Here is a 17592-nt window from a genome sequence, read left to right on the forward strand (position 1 = left end):
GACCCCACACAAAGTCACGGCCTTCCACCTGCACCAACCTTTGGAGCCTCGATTGCAGTGTATGTGGCCCCAGGCGGCACTGGTAGCCTTCTGTGTAGAGCTTGAAGTGGTGGATCAGAGCTTCCATTGATGCCTGGGCGAGAAAGAGAGACAGAGTGAGTGGAACAGGATGTGGATAGTAGGGTTTAGCGGATATTGGTCATATGAAGGCAAGTGGGACCAGCGCACATGGGCATCTTGGTTGGCATGGAGGACTTGGACCACAGGGACTGTTACCATGCAGATAACAGTAGTTGTCACTGGGTTTCAGCAGACAGGAGTGACCTCTTCCAGTGACCTGTTACTGTCACCACACTGCCCCCCGCTCCACACTGCCCCCCCGCTCCACACTGCCCCCCGCTCCACACTGCCCCCGCTCCAACACTGCCCCCGCTCCACACTGCCCCCCGCTCCACTGCCCCTCGCTCCACACTGCCCCTCGCTCCACACTGCCCCCCCGCTCCACTGCCCCCCGCTCCACACTGCCCCTCGCTCCACACTGCCCCCCGCTCCACACTGCCCCCCGCTCCACACTGCCCCCCGCTCCACTGCCCCCCGCTCCACACTGCCCCCCGCTCCACACTGCCCTCGCTCCACACTGCCCCCGCTCCACACTGCCCCCCCACTGCCCCCTCCACACTGCCCCCTCGCTCCACACTGCCCCCCTCGCTCCACACTGCCCCCCCCCGCTCCACACTGCCCCCGCCTCCACACTGCCCCTCGCTCCACACTGCCCCCGCTCCACACTGCCCCTCGCTCCACACTGCCCCCCGCTCCACACTGCCCCCCGCTCCACACTGCCCCCCGCTCCACACTGCCCCCCGCTCCACACTGCCCCTAGCTCCACACTGCCCCCCCGCTCCACACTGCCCCCCCCGCTCCAACACTGCCCCCGCTCCACACTGCCCCCCCGCTCCACACTGCCCCCCGCTCCACACTGCCCCCCCGCTCCACTGCCCCCCGCTCCACACTGCCCCTCGCTCCACACTGCCCCCCGCTCCACACTGCCCCCCGCTCCACACTGCCCCCCGCTCCACACTGCCCTCGCTCACACTGCCCCCCCGCTCCACTGCCCCCCGCTCCACACTGCCCTCGCTCCACACTGCCCCCCGCTCCACACTGCCCCTCGCTCACACTTGCCCCTCCCGCTCCACACTGCCCCCCGCTCCACACTGCCCCCCGCTCCACACTGCCCCCCGCTCCACACTGCCCCCCGCTCCCACCACTGCCCCCCGCTCCACACTGCCCCCGCTCCACACTGCCCCTCCCTCCACACTGCCCCTCACTCCACACTGCCCCTCGCTCCACACTGCCCCTCGCTCCACTGCCCCTCCTCCACACTGCCCCCGCTCCACACTGCCCCTCACTCCACACTGCCCCTCACTCCACACTGGCCCCCCGCTCCACACTGCCCCCCGCTCCACACTGCCCCCCCGCTCCACACTGCCCCCGCTCCACACTGCCCCCCGCTCCACACTGCCCCCACCCCCGCTCCACACTGCCCCCCCGCTCCACACTGCCCCCCCCCGCTCCACACTGCCCCCCACTCCACACTGGCCCCCCCGCTCCACACTGCCCCCCCGCTCCACACTGCCCCCCCCGCTCCACACCTGCCCCCCGCTCCACCACTGCCCCCCACTACACACTGCCCCCCGCTCCACACTGCCCCTCACTCCACACTGCCCCCCGCTCCACACTGCCCCCCGCTCCACACTGCCCCCCACTACACACTGCCCCCCCCGCTCCACACTGCCCCCCCCGCTCCACACTGCCCCCCGCTCCACACTGCCCCCCCCGCTCCACACTGCCCCCCCCGCTCCACACTGCCCCTCGCTCCACACTGCCCCCCGCTCCACACTGCCCCTCGCTCCACTGCCCCTCACTCCACACTGCCCCCTGTTACTGTCACCACACTGCCCCCCCGCTCCACACTGCCCCCGCTCCACTGCCCCTGTTAGTCACCACACTGCCCCCCCGCTCCACACTGCCCCTCGCTCCACTGCCCCTCACTCCACACTGCCCCTCGCTCCACACTGCCCCCCGCTCCACTGCCCCCCGCTCCACTGCCCCTGTTAGTCACCACACTGCCCCCCGCTCCACACTGCCCCTCGCTCCACACTGCCCCGTTACTGTCACCACACTGCCCCCTGGCTCCACACTGCCCCCCCCTCCACATTGCCCCCCCGCTCCACACTGCCCCTGTTACTGTCACAGCATTGCCCGAGCTCCACACTGCCCCCCCGCTCCACACTGCCGCTCGCTCCACATTGCCCCTGCACTGTCACAGCACATCCTCCGAGTAAGTCCCCATTGACAGCGGCCCTGGTGCCTACCTTCATCTCACTTCGTTTAGGCGGCGAGATCTTGGCATCATCCACTTTGATTTCACCTTCAGGCATCTTGTTCAAACATTGCAGAACAATGCGCAAACTCTGCCTCATCTCCTCGACTCGACAGAGATACCTGCAGGACCGTATCGAACAATGACCCAACACAACATTGACCCCTCTCCATAGCACACAATGACACCTCCTCCACACTGTCCCATCACACACTCCCAGGGCACGGGCCAGACTGGGTGAAGCTCCCTCTGCACGTGCCCGTCACATGCCCATCACATGCCCATTACATGCCCAGGGCACAGTGTAGAGTGAAGCCGTTCCATCCCACCCACTTCTCAGCTGATCTCGCCAATGGACACACCTCACCTGTCGTAACAGTCCCCGTTGCTCCCGATGGGAACGTCAAACTCCACCTGGTCGTAGACGTCGTACGGCTGGCTCTTCCGGAGGTCCCAGTGTATCCCAGAACCACGGAGCATCACCCCACTGCATTGGGTGGGGGTGGGGGGGGGGGGGTGGGGGGGAGGGGGAGGGGGAAAGAAGAGAGGGCGAGATGTGAGGGGAGGCCTCACTGTGAATCCTCCAGCCTATGGCAGAGCACTGTACCGTCTGATCCAGCATGCAGCGCACCATCCCCGCCCCTACCTGAAGCCGTAGTTCAGGGCCTCCTCGGCACTGATCACTCCGATGTTCACCGTCCTGTTCTTCCATATCCTGTTGGCAGTGAACATCTGCAGCAGAATGGGGCAGAGGGTCAAGGTGAATGTCCTCTTTTTAGGGAACGTGGGTTCCCCTTTTCTATCACAGACGAGGGCCTCACACTTGGTACCCCGTCACTCGGCTCTTGCTCCCCCTCCCCCTCCCCCTCCCCCTCCCCCTCCCCCCAGTCGCAACAGGGACAGAGTCACACCACGAAAGGCTCTGTACCTTTAAATACCTCTAGCTTCCCTCTCCGGTCTCTCAGTCTGAAGAAGGGTCTCGACATCCATCCCCTTCCCTCCCCCCCCCCCCCCCCCAGAGATGCTGCCTGACCCACTGAGCTTTTTGGCTCCATCAAAGAGCTTCAACATAGGGTCACTGGTCAAGCTTCCTTACTCCCACCTGCCCTCTATTCTATCTCCACTGAACCCCACTTCATTGCCCCCTTACACTGAACCCACTCCCTACTTCTACCCCTCAACCTGCATTCTCTTTATCTCAACTCTACCCGCTCCCTCCACATTCTCCCAATGCCCCACTCTGCCACCCCCCATTGCATTCCTCCTGCTACAGACCCCTCCCCCCATGTCCCTCTTTCCCCCACCCCCCCAGTCCTCTTCTCCTCTGCCCATCTCCCACCACACCCACTACACCGGCCTGATGCTCTCACCTCCTCCACCTCGTCGATGCGGATGGAGAAGTTTTTGATGAACTCGTAGATGTCGTCCATGAGGCCCAAGGGCAAGTCCTGGAGGGGGAGGAAGCAGCAACAGGCAGACAGGCTTGCACTCACCACTCTCCCCAACGTGACACGCGCCGCGGAACAGGGCCGTCACCCACTGCCCACCACGGAGCCAGGGCAGACGCCAACTCCGTCACCACAGATGTGAACGCTGACCCCCACCCCATGTGCTGCTCACCTGATGGACACCCCCTGGTCTGACGTAGGCTGCATGCATGCGGGCCCCTGACGCCCGCTCGTAGAACTCCATCATCTAGGTAGCGAGAGGGAAGAGTGGGTAACAAGCTGGTCAGCAGGTCATGAATATCATCACAACTCTTCAACCCTGTCTCACACACTTGGCTTTTATCCCCGGCCTTTGTTCCAACTATCTGCCTTTTAACTCCGCAGCCCCGCCCGGTCCACCAATTACCTGCCACCATTTGTCTTGCCTCTCCCTCTTCAGCTATCGGCCCACATCCCCACTTCAATCAGCCTAAAGAAGGGTCGATGCAAAATGCCACCGACCCATGATGCCAGAGATGCTGCTAAACCTGCTGAGTTACTCAAGCACTGTATACAGATGTTAGGTTCACTGGTCTCTAGTTGCCAGGCTTTTACTTGCAGCCCTTCTTAAATAGAGACACAACAATAGTCACCTTCCAATCTTCTGGCACCCCACGTGTGCCTAATGAGGATTAATATATCTCAATCAGGGCTCCTGCAATTTTTTCCTCTAGCTTCCCACAGTGTCCTTGAATACACCTGATTAGGCCAGGTTGATTTATCCACTGTCATATGCCATAGGATGTACAGTGGACTATCCTCGAGACACCTCCATTAACTGCCTCAAGTTTCTTAGTCGGCATGTCTTTCTCCACGGTGAAAACAAAGGAGAAATACTCAGAGGACCTTGCCCATCTCCCAGTCCACAGATGAGCACTTTGGTTTCTGAGGGACTCTAGTGTTTTCCCAAAAAACAATTTCCTTAATATTATCTGCCAGACCTATCTCCTGCCCCTTTTTTGCCCTCCTGATTTCCTTCTTAAGTATGGACCTCAGTCCGCAAAACTCCTCCAGGGATATATTTGCTCCCAGCTGCCTATACCTTTCCCAAACCACCTTTCCCTACCTAAATCCACTTGCTCGTCATTTTTCACCATTCCTCGGTCGACCAATCACCCAATGGTCCTTCCCACTGCTCGCCCTTTTCCCTTTATACCAGCTCCACTCCACTGTTCTGAACTTTGACCCAACAGCTTAACACTTCCCCTTTCCCTCCAACACAGACGCATGCTGCGTTCCTGCAGCAGACCATTGGTGCAGACCACTAGTCCAGTTGGCCATCAACTGGTGGGTCCAGTAATTAACTGAAGTACCAATTGTACAAAGCAGGCAGCCACCTCATTAGCCACTCCTTCTGAGGTGGTCCCTCAGGATTGAGGCTGACGCCAACACTCTCAGTCTGTAAACCCTGAGGTGCCTGACGAGGTCGCTGAGACAATATTGAGCAGAAGTGGAAGGAGGTCGGAGATTGTCCAGCTCATAACTGGAATAACTCCAGATAATTTGTGTGTACTCCCAGTCCACACCTCCAGGTTTTCAATCCCTTCCCAAACACCCCCTCTCCACTTGGAACGGTCTCTGGGCCAGAGAGACCAAGGATTCCGTAGGATGCAGTGATTCTTTAGGAGGCTTTGAACACATCCTTGAATCTTTTACCTCTGTCCTGAGACAAAGCTTGAAATAGAGTGTGCTTTGAGATATGACGTTCTTATCAGCTGCCTCACTTGCAACAACTCTCCCACAGGAGTCGTCAGAACTCAAGGAAAACAGTTCACCTCTCGCAACCACACTCCAGGACAAAAATCTCCCCATCCTCGGTCATTGACCTACAGTAGTAGGCAGAGGATACTCATATTCGTGTAAGCTCAGAGGCAGAGCTCCAAGACATCAGCTCGTCAATGAGCATCCACGGGAATGGGCCCTATACACATCCTTCAACGGCTTGTCCCCGCTGCACAAAAATCCAAGGTGAGACCATGCAAAATGAATTGTTGAAGGTAGACGTCGACAGTGACATTCACCACTACCATTGAATGCACCAGCACAGCCATTAGTTGATCACGGGAGGGTCGTTTGAAGGTCTTGACCTCTGATCTGGCACTAACACCGTGCCCTCTCCTCCCAATCTACTGGAAGGATCAGGAACAAATGTCATTGTCTTCTCCAACTCCAACATGCCCAGCACTGAAGCCCCAGTTACTCCCAGTCAGATCCACTGGTTAGATCACATTGTCCACAAGTTTGACACCAGGCTCCCCAACCACACCCTCTATCTTGAGCTCCATCGCACGAAGAGAGCACCAGATGGACAGAGTAAATAAACTATGAGGACAATTGCCAACTGATGGCCTAACCTTTTATTCAGAGTTAGTCAGGATATTTAAGAGGCACAAGAGACTGCAGATGCTGGCTTCTCTGGTGCAAAAAGGAGAGTTGTTGAAGGAACTCAGTGGGTCAGAGGCAGCATTTGGGGAGGAAATGAACAGTCGACGTTGTGTGTCGAAAAGTCAAACTATTAACTTGTGTGACTTAGTTCATTTGCTGTTTGGATAATTAGTGAATCAATTAATCACCTAGATCATTCAGATTTCCATTCTCCTCCTCAGACCCATCAACACTTCACAGATGACACCACTCACCTACGAACCGGCGACAATTCACAGCAAAAAAACTCACCCACCAACACACCCAGAAAAATTGCTACATTATTAGTTTATCAATTGTCAATGATTGTCGTTCCAAATCCTCCCACTGAGGGCACCCAGCCTGCCCGCACGCACCTCTCACCTTCTCCCTCTCCTCAAACATCCAGAAGAAAGGCGTCATGGCCCCGATGTCCAGAGCGTGGGTGGTGATTGCCATGATGTGGTTCAGAAGTCTCGTCAGCTCACCGAAGAGAACTGGTGATGGGATGACCAGAGGGCAGAGGGATCGGGACCAGACAGAAAAATGAGTCATCCAATCATTCCATATTGGGGTAGGGCCACATCCGAACCCAACCCCACACAAGCCCGAGTTACATCTCTCACCCGACTGAGCTGTAACAACACTTGGTACATGTTCCAACCTTCCACAGTTCAATATCCCATCAATGCCATGAAAACCCCAGCTCCACCCACACTCTTGTACTACCCAGCAGTTGGATTTGGGTATAATATTTTGCATCCATCAGTCAAATATCTTGTCACTGTTGCACTCTGACCTCAGCTGTTGTACAAGGCCATCTACATTTTGAGTACTTCAGAGACCAGATTGGCGTGCAGCCTCATGCAGTTCAACATCTTTAAAGAGGCACTCCTCACCCACACAGCTGGACTCAAGTGACTGGTTAGAGGGGAATGTTCCACGTCCGACAGTTGAATATCGCTTGGGTGCTAACTGGCTGGCCATTTCCTTTGCCCATCCCCCTGTGACAGACCCGGGGAGGGGGGGGGGGTCTGGTTAACGAACCCAAAGCCAATACAAAGCCAGGGTGAGGAGGCCCACTGACTGGTTGTGGACAGAGCAGCCAGGGTGAGGAGGCCCACTGACTGGCTGTGGACAGAGCAGCCAGGGTGAGGAGGCCCACTGACTGGCTGTGGACAGAGCAGCCATTGGGGCGTCTCACCCTGGACGTTAGACTCACCTCGGATCCACTGGGCACGAATGGGAGGCCTGATGTTCAGCAGCTTCTCCACGGCCAGGGAGTAACACTGCTCGTTGCACATCATGGAGACGTAATCCAGGCGGTCAAAATATGGAAGCGCCTGCCAAAGAGGAGGTGGGGCAGCGTCAGAGCCCAGCGCTCACTGAACACAAACATTAGACTGCACGCAGGTGTGTGCACCTTCTCTCAGAGCAACACACCAAGGGTACATAACCCTGGCTGGCAGTGTGCTTACTTACAGACAGCAGAGCATTACACACAACATGAAAGGTCCATGCTTACTAAATCCAAACACCAGCCGACAAGGCATATCCCACTCCCCACTGGCCCAGCCGAGACAGAATGTCCCACTCCCCACTGGCCCAGCTCAGCCGAGACGGCATGTGTCACTCCCCCCCTGGCACAGCCGAAACGGCATGTGTCACTCCCCCCCTGGCACAGCCGTGACAGCATGTCCCACTCCCCACTGGCCCAGCTCAGCCGAGACGGCATGTGTCACTCCCCCCCTGGCACAGCCGAGACGGCATGTGTCACTCCCCCCCTGGCACAGCCGAGACGGCATGTGTCACTCCCCCCCTGGCACAGCCGAGACGGCATGTCCCACTCCCCCCAGGCCCAGCCGAGACAGCATGTCCCACTCCCCACTGGCCCAGCTCAGCCGAGACGGCATGTGTCACTCCCCCCCTGGCACAGCCGAGACAGCATGTGTCACTCCCCCCCCCAGTCCCAGCCAAGAAAGCATGTCACACCACCCTGGCCCAGCCAAGACAGCATGTCGCACCACCCAGGCCCAGCCCAGCCGAAACGGCATATCCCACTCCCGCCAGGCCCAGCCGAGACAGCATGTCCCACCACCCCGAGGCCCAGCCGAGACAGCATGTAGGACTCCCCCCCCCCAGGCCCAGCCGAGACGACATGTCCCACTCCCCCCCCCCCCCCCGCAAGGCCCAGCCGAAACAGCATGTCCCACTCCCTTCCCCCAGGGCCAGTCGAGACGGCATATCCCACTCAACCCCCCAGGCCCAGTCGAGACGGCATGTGGCACTCCCCTCCCCCCCAGGCCCAGCCCAGCCCGAGTGCCGCGGCGTACCTGCAAGTAGGTCTTGTACTCGATGAGTTTCTCGGTCCCGCGGTGGAGCAGGCCAATATGGGGGTCACACTTTTTGACCGACTCGCCGCTCAGCTCCAACACCAGCCGCAGGACCCCATGAGCCGCTGGGTGCTGCGGCCCAAAGTTAATCACATAGTTGGACACGTTGCGGTCCCTGTGCGGGTCTTTGTCTGTTTTCCAGGGAGTGGAGGAGATAAAGAAAGGGGAGGTGATGAACAATAGGTCACGGCCACTCGTTCCTGCTGCCCCATTCAGTGAGACCATGATGGATCTTTTCCCTCAGCCTCGCTCTCCCTCACTAACCCCACATCCCTCAATTTTGTAACATCCCAAACCCCAGCGCTGTCCTAAATTGCCTCAGTGACCGAGTCCCCACAGCCTCAGTTGAAGAGAATTGCAGACCCCGCCGTGCGGAGAGACGTTTCTCCCCGTCTCCGCCCTGAATGGACGACCCCTCACTCTGAGACGGGACCCTTGGTTCCAGACACAGCAGCCGGGGAAAACTACCTCCCCACACCCACTCTGTCGTGGAGCTTGGAGGCTTCAGTGAGATCTCCTCTTGTTCTACTAAACTCCAGAGAAGACGGTCTCAGTCTGCTTCCTCTATCCACCTGGGACAAACCCCCCATCCCGGGGACTCGATCCGGTGAGCCTTTGCTCAGCAGGGGGACAAACATTCTGGCAGGCAGGTTTATTAGTGCGACACCTGTGGCTTTAAACTAAGTAGTGGGGGGGAGGGGTTAACAAATTGTGAAGATGAGGTTAAAGGGAATACAGGAGATATTGCAGAAGTCTCTCGGAAGAATGGGACCAGAAGTTCTAGAGGGGAAAAGAGATTAAGGGCAGGGCCATTTGTGACCGATGTGAGAGGGGAGGTAAATACAGAAGTTAAAGTGTTGTACTTAAATGCGCGTAGTATAAAAAATAAAGTGGATGAGCTTGAGGCTCAGTTAGTCATGGGCAAGTATGATGTTGTAGGGATCACTGAGACATGGCTACAAGAGGACCAGGGCTGGGAACTGAATATTCAGGGGTACACAACGTATAGAAAAGACAGACAGGTGGGCAGAGGGGGTGGGGTTGGTCTGCTGGTAAGGAATGATATTCATTCCCTTGCAAGGGGTGACATAGAATCAGGAGATGTTGAATCAGTATGGATAGAAATGAGGAATTGTAAGGGTAAAAAGACCCTAATGGGAGTTATCTACAGGCCCCCAAACAGTAGCCTCGACATAGGGTGCAAGTTGAATCAGGAGATAAAATTGGCGTGTCACAAATGTAATGCTACGGTGCTTATGGGAGATTTCAACATGCAGGTAGACCGGGAAAATCAGGTTGGAAATGGACCCCAGGAAAGAGAGTTTGTAGAGTGCCTTCGAGATGGATTCTTAGAACAGCTTGTACTGGAGCCTACCAGGGAGAAGGCAATTCTGGATTTAGTGTTGTGTAATGATCCTGATCTGATAAGGGGACTAGAGGTAAAAGAGCCATTAGGAGGCAGTGATCACAACATAATAAGTTTTACTCTGCAAATGGAAAGGCAGAAGGGAAAATCGGAAGTGTCAGTATTACAGTATAGCAAAGGGGATTACAGAGGCATGAGGCGGGAGTTGGCCAAAATTGACTGGAAGGAGGCCCTAGCAGGGAAGACGGTAGAACAGCAATGGCAGGTATTCCTGGGAATAATGCAGAGGTTGCAGGATCAATTTATCCCAAAGAGGCGGAAAGACTCTAAGGGGAGTAAGAGACACCTGTGGCTGACAAGGGAAGTCAGGGAGAGCATAAAAATTAAGGAGAGGAAGTATAACATAGCAAAGAAGAGTGGGAAGACAGAGGATTGGGACTCTTTTAAAGAGCAACAAAAGTTAACTAAAAAGGCAATACGGGGAGAAAAGATGAGGTACGAGGGTAAACTAGCCAATAATATAAAGGAGGATAGCAAAAGTTTTTTTAGGTACGTGAAGAGGAAAAAAATAGTCAAGGCAAATGTGGGTCCCTTGAAGACAGAAGCAGGGGAATTTATTATGGGGAACAAAGAAATGGCAGACGAGTTAAACCGTTACTTTGGATCTGTCTTCACTGAGGAAGATACACACAATCTCCCAAATGTTCTAGGGGCCGGAGAACCTAGGGTGATGGAGGAACTGAAGGAAATCCACATTAGGCAGGAAATGGTTTTGGGTAGACTGATGGGACTGAAGGCTGATAAATCCCCAGGGCCTGATGGTCTGCATCCCAGGGTACTTAAGGAGGTGGCTCTAGAAATAGTGGAAGCATTGGAGATCATTTTTCAATGTTCTATAGATTCAGGGTCAGTTCCTGTGGATTGGAGGATAGCAAATGTTATCCCACTTTTTAAGAAAGGAGGGAGAGAGAAAACGGGTAATTATAGACCAGTTAGTCTGACATCAGTGGTGGGGAAGATGTTGGAGTCAATTATAAAAGACGAAATTGCTGAGCATTTGGATAGCAGTAACAGGATCATTCCGAGTCAGCATGGATTTACAAAGGGGAAATCATGCTTGACAAATCTACTGGAATTTTTTGAGGATGTAACTAGGAAAATTGACAGGGGCGAGTCGGTGGATGTGGTGTACCTCGACTTTCAGAAAGCCTTCGACAAGGTCCCACATAGGAGATTAGTGGGCAAAATTAGAGCACATGGTATTGGGGGTAGGGTACTGACATGGATAGAAAATTGGTTGACAGACAGAAAGCAAAGAGTGGGGATAAATGGGTCCCTTTCGGAATGGCAGGCAGTGACCAGTGGGGTACCGCAAGGTTCGGTGCTGGGACCCCAGCTATTTACGATATACATTAATGACTTAGATGAAGGGATTAAAAGTACCATTAGCAAATTTGCAGATGATACTAAGCTGGGGGGTAGTGTGATTTGTGAGGAAGATGCAATAAGGCTGCAGGTTGATTTGGACAGGTTGTGTGAGTGGGCGGATACATGGCAGATGCAGTTTAATGTAGATAAGTGTGAGGTTATTCACTTTGGAAGTAAGAATAGAAAGGCAGATTATTATCTGAATGGTGTCAAGTTAGGAGGGGATGTTCAACGAGATCTGGGTGTCCTAGTGCATCAGTCAATGAAAGGAAGCATGCAGGTACAGCAGGCAGTGAAGAAAGCTAAAGGAATGTTGGCCTTCATAACAAGAGGAGTTGAGTATAGGAGCAAAGAGGTCCTTCTACAGTTGTACCGGGCCCTGGTGAGACCGCACCTGGAGTACTGTGTGCAGTTTTGGTCTCCAAATTTGAGGAAGGATATTCTTGCTATTGAGGGCGTGCAGCGTAGGTTCACTAGGTTAATTCCCGGAATGGCGGGACTGTCGTATGTTGAAAGGCTGGAGCAATTAGGCTTGTATACACTGGAATTTAGAAGGATGAGGGGGGATCTTATTGAAACATATAAGATAATTAGGGGATTGGACACATTAGAGGCAGGAAACATGTTCCCAATGTTGGGGGAGTCCAGAACAAGGGGCCACAGTTTAAGAATAAGGGGTAGGCCATTTAGAACGGAGATGAGGAAGAACTTTTTCAGTCAGAGAGTGGTGAAGGTGTGGAATTCTCTGCCTCAGAAGGCAGTGGAGGCCAGTTCGTTGGATGCTTTCAAGAGAGAGCTGGATAGAGCTCTTAAGGATAGCGGAGTGAGGGGGTATGGGGAGAAGGCAGGAACGGGGTACTGATTGAGAGTGATCAGCCATGATCGCATTGAATGGCGGTGCTGGCTCGAAGGTCTGAATGGCCTACTCCTGCACCTATTGTCTATTGTCTATTGCTGCACTCCCTCCTTCACCTGATCCTCCCTCAGGCGGGGAGCCCAGACCTGAATGGTCTATTATCTGGATGGCGGCCGATTAGGAGAAGGGGAGATGCAACGAGACCTGGGTGTCGTGGTACACCAGTCATTGAAAGTAGGCATGCAGGTGCAGCAGGCAGTGAAGAAAGCGAATGGTATGTTGGCATTCATAGCGAGGGGATTTGAGTATAGGAGCAGGGAGGTTCTGCTGCAGTTGTACAGGGCATTGGTGAGACCACACCTGGAGTATTGCGTACAGTTTTGGTCTCCTAATCTGAGGAAATACATTCTTGCCATAGAGAGAGTACAGAGAAGGTTCACCAGATTGATTCCTGGGATGGCAGGACTTTCATATAAAGAAACACTGGATAGACTCGGCTTGTACTCGCTGGAATTTAGAAGATTGAGGGGGGATCTTATAGAAACGTACAAAATTCTTAAGGGGTTGGACAGGCTAGACGCAGGAAGATTGTTCCCGATGCTGGGCAAGTCCAGAACAAGGGGTCACGGTTTAAGGATAAGGGGGAAGTCTTTTAGGACCGAGATGAGAAAGTTTTTTTTCACAGAGTGGTGAATCTGTGGAATTCTCTGCCACAGAAGGTAGTTGAGGCCAGTTCATTGGCTATATTTAAGAGGGAGTTAGATGTGGCCCTTGTGGCTAAAGGGATCAGGGGGTATGGAGAGAAGGCAGGTACGGGATACTGAGTTGGATGATCAGCCATGATCATATTGAATGGCGGTGCAGGCTTGAAGGGCCGAATGGCCTACTCCTGCACCTATTTTCTATGTTTCTATGACCTGTCCACAATATTCCAGGTGCGGTCTCCCCCGGGCCCCGGATAATTGGAGCGAGACGCCTCAACTCCAGGACTCAACCCCTCTCGCAGTGAAAGCCCACGGACCGTCCCCCTCCTGACTGCTGCTCTTCCTGCAGGGAATGTCCACTGAGTGGTTCCAGGGACCCCTCTCCACAACAACAGCATCCCATCTCTCACAATGTAAACACTACTGTTTTTTTTCTTTCACAGTGTGAGCTGACAATTTTCACATCATGTATGTCTTCAACCAAGCACTCTGCCTGCGTATATCTCCCTGAGGCTTCCATGGGAAGAACTCAGGGGAGGAGTGGGAGAGGTGGTTGGTATTGGCTTCACCAGGGTAGGGGGTGGGGCAGATTGTTCAGACTGTGGGCTGGTAGTCTCCAGCTGCAGATGGACTCGTCAAAGAGTAGTCAGTGAAATAGATTTTTTTGCAAGTTCCAATTCTCCAAAATCTATTCAAAGAAGTTTCATTTGACTGGAAAATACCAAATGTATTGCCTTTGTGCAAAGACAAAGAGGAAGCGAGTCAGAAAGCAGGAAACTCGAGTCGGTTAGTTTGACATCAACTGGGAGATGTTCAAAGCTATTATTAGCACCATGCAGATCATTAAGACAAAATAAAGCAAGGGAGTATATTTTTGGGAAATGAAAACTACGCAGTTAAAAATTTCTTTTTGTTCTCAGAAGAACCTGAGCTGTGGATAAAGGGGAAATGAAAGATGTATTTGTAACACCAAACAGCTCAGAAACACCCCCTTCGGCCCACCATGTCCAGGCTGATCATCAAATACCGATCTACACTAGTGCCATTTACCAGCACTTGGGCCCGCGGTCTTTATGCTTTGGTGATTCTAGATACCAAAATGTTGGGAAAATCTCTGCCTCCACCACCTTCTCACAGTGAGTTCCAGATTCCAACCACCCTCTGGGTGAAAAATCTCCAGTGAAATCCCCTTCTAAATCTCTTTTCCTCAACTTATGACCTTTAGTTTTTGACACCCCTGCTGTGCAGAAACGTTTCTCACAATCCACCTTGTCAGTGGCCCTCATCATTGTGTGGCCCTCCCTCAGGTCCCCCCTCAGCCTCCTGCGCTCCAGCGAAAACAAACAGCCTCGCCTCTGAAAGGTTCCATCGCAGGCCACATCCTGCGTAGGTGAATCTATCTGTGCCCTCTTCAGTGCAATCGCATCAACCAGAGAGACAGTGGGCAGTGTTTAATGATCCTTTGGTCTAATCATGCGTTAATTGGCATTCCCATCCACTCCCTCTGAGATTCCATCACCCACATAGACAGAAACATACAAAATAGGTGCAGGAGTAGGCCATTCGGTTCTTCAAGCCAGCACCGCCATTCAATGTGATCATGGCTGATCATCCAAAATCAGTACCCCGTTCCAGCTTTTTCCCTACATCCCTTGATTCCCTTAGCCCCAAGAGCTAAATCTAACTCTCTCTTGAAAACATCCAGTGAATCGGCTTCCACTGCCTTCTGTGGCCTGTGGCACAGAATTCCACAGATTCACAACTTGCTGGCTGAAGTTTTTCCTCATCTCAGTCCTAAATGGCCTACCCCTTATTCTTAAACTGCTACCCCAGGTTCTGGACCCACCCCACCCCCCCCCCCCCCCCCCCCCCCCACAACCAGGAACATTTTTCCTGCATCTATGATGGCAAGTATGATGTTGTGGGAATTACAGAAACATGGCTACAAGAGGACCAGGGCTGGGAACTGAATATTCAGGAGTATACGACCTATTGAAAAGACAGACAGGTGGGCAGAGGGGGTGGGGTCGCTCTGTTGGTAAGGAATGATATTCACCCTTGCAAGGGGTGACATAGAATCAGGAGATGTAGAATCAGTATGGAAAGAAATGAGGAATTGTAAGGGTAAAAAGACCCTAATGGGAGTTATCTACAGGCCCCCAAACAGTAGCCTCGACATAGGGTGCAAGTTGAATCAAGAGCTAAAATCGGCATGTCGCAAATGTAATGCTACGGTGGTTATGGGAGATTTCAACATGCAGGTAGACTGGGAAAATCAGGTTGGTACCGGACCTCAGGAAAGGGAGTTTGTGGAGTGCCTCCGAAATGGATTCTTAGAACAACTTGTACTGGAGCCTACCAGGGAGAAGGCAATTCTGGATTTAGTGTTGTGCAATGAACCTGATTTGATAAGGGAACTCAAGGTAAAAGAGCCATTAGGAGGCAGTGATCATAATATGATAAGTTTTAATCTACAAATTCAGAGGGAGAAGGGGAAATCGGAAGTGTCAGTATTACAGTATAGCAAAGGGGATTACAGAGGCATGAGGCAGGAGCTGGCCAGATTTGACTGGAAGGAGGCCCTAGTAGGGAAGACGGTGGAACAGCAATAGCAGGTATTCCTGGGAATAATGCAGAAGTGGCAGGATCAATTCATCCCAAAGTGGAGGAAAGATTCTAAGGGGAGTAAGAGGCTGACAAGGAAAGTCAAGGACAACATAAAAATAAAAGAGAAGTATAACATAGCAAAGAAGAGTGGGAAGCCAGAGGATTGGGACTCTTTTAAAGAGCAACAGAAGAAAACTAAAAAGGCAATACGGGGAGAAAAGATGAGGTCCGAGGGTAAACTAGCCAATAATATAAAGGAGGATAGTAAAAGTTTCTTTAGGTACGTGAAGAGGAAAAAAATAGTTAAGGCAAATGTGGGTTCTTTGAAGACAGAAGCAGGGGAATTTATTATGGGGAGTGAGGAAATGGCAGACGAGTTGAACCGGTACTTTGGATCTGTCTTCACTAAGGAAGACACAAGCAATCTCCCAGATGTTCTAGTGGCCAGAGATCCTAGGGTGATGGAGGAACTGAAGGAAATTCACATTAGGCAGGAAATGGTGTTGGGTAGACTGATGGGACTGAAGGCTGATATGGTCGGCATCCCAGGGTACTTAAGGAGGTGGCTCTAGAAATCGTGAACACATTGGTGATCATTTTCCAATGTTCTACAGATTCAGGATCAGTTCCTGCGGATTGGAGGGTAGCTAATGTTGTCCCACTTTTTAAGAAAGGAGGGAGAGAGAAAACAGGAAATTATAGACCAGTTAGTCTGACATCAGTGGTGGGGAAGATGCTGGAGTCAATTATAAAAGATGAAATTACGGAACAATGGATAGCAGTAACAGGATTGTTCCGAGTCAGCATGGATTTACGAAGGGGAAATCATGCTTGACTAATCTTCTGGAATTTTGAGGATGTAACTAGGAAAATGGACAGGAGAGAGCCAGTGGATGTAGTGTACCTTGACTTTCAGAAAGCCTTCGACAGGGTCCCACATAGGGGATTAGTGGGCAAAATTAGAGCACATGGTATTGGGGATAGGGTACTGACATAGATAGAAAATTGGTTGGCAGACAGAAAGCAAAGAGTGGGGATAAATGGGTCCCTTTCAGAATGGCAGACAGTGACTAGCGGGGTACTGCAAGGCTCGGTGCTGGGACCGCAGCTATTTACAATATACATTAATGACTTGGATGGAGGGATTAAAAGTAACATTAGCAAATTTGCAGATGACACAAAGCTGGGTGGCAGTGTGAACTGTGAGGAAGATGCTATGAGGTTGCAGGGTGACTTGGACAGGTAGTGTGAGTGGGCGGATGCATGGCAGATTCAGTTTAATGTGGATAAGTGTGAGGTTATCCACTTTGGTGGTAAGAATAGGAAGGCAGATTATCATCTAAATGGTGTCAAGTTAGGAAAAGGGGACGTACAACGAGATCTGGGTGTCCTAGTGCATCAGTCACTGAAAGGAAGCATGCAAGTACAGCAGGCAGTGAAGAAAACTAATGGAATGTTGACCTTCATAACAAGAGGAGTTGAGTATAGGAGCACAGAGGTCCTTCTGCAGTCGTACAGGGCCCTGGTGAGACCGCACCTGGAGTACAGTGTGCAGTTTTGGTCTCCAAATTTGAGGAAGGATATTCTTGCTATTGAGGGCGTGCAGTGTAGGTTTACTAGGTTAATTCCCGGAATGGCGGGACTGTCGTATGTTGAAAGTTTGGATCGACTAGGCTTGTATACACTGGAATTTAGAAGGATGAGAGGGGATCCTATTGAAACATAAGATTAAGTATGAATAAGAATAAGGGGTAGGCCATTTTGAATGGAGATGAGGAAAAACTGTTTCAGTCAGAGTTGTAAATCTGTGGAATTCTCTGCCTCAGAAGGCGGTGGAGGCCAATTCTCTGAGTGCTTTTAAGCAAGAGCTAGATAGAGCTTTTAAGGATTGCAGAGTCAGGGGGTATGGGGAGAAGGCAGGAACGGGGTACTGATTGGGAATGATCAGCCATGATCACATTGAATGGT

General features: G+C 52.7%; 1 protein-coding gene across 1 annotated transcript in view; it reads right to left on the minus strand.

The window, feature by feature from the left end:
- Positions 1-17592, minus strand: part of ndufs2 (NADH:ubiquinone oxidoreductase core subunit S2) — a 40474-nt gene that overhangs the window by 9574 nt on the left and 13308 nt on the right. The window contains 10 exon segments of the mRNA XM_078420974.1: positions 39-79; positions 82-133; positions 2373-2502; positions 2748-2867; positions 3027-3112; positions 3751-3828; positions 4001-4075; positions 6655-6767; positions 7493-7613; positions 8604-8794. Of these exon segments, the coding sequence (XP_078277100.1) occupies positions 39-79; positions 82-133; positions 2373-2502; positions 2748-2867; positions 3027-3112; positions 3751-3828; positions 4001-4075; positions 6655-6767; positions 7493-7613; positions 8604-8794 (1007 nt within the window).

The sequence above is a fragment of the Rhinoraja longicauda genome, chromosome 24 (genome assembly GCF_053455715.1).
Source record: "Rhinoraja longicauda isolate Sanriku21f chromosome 24, sRhiLon1.1, whole genome shotgun sequence".
NCBI classification, from domain to species: Eukaryota; Metazoa; Chordata; class Chondrichthyes; order Rajiformes; family Arhynchobatidae; genus Rhinoraja; species Rhinoraja longicauda.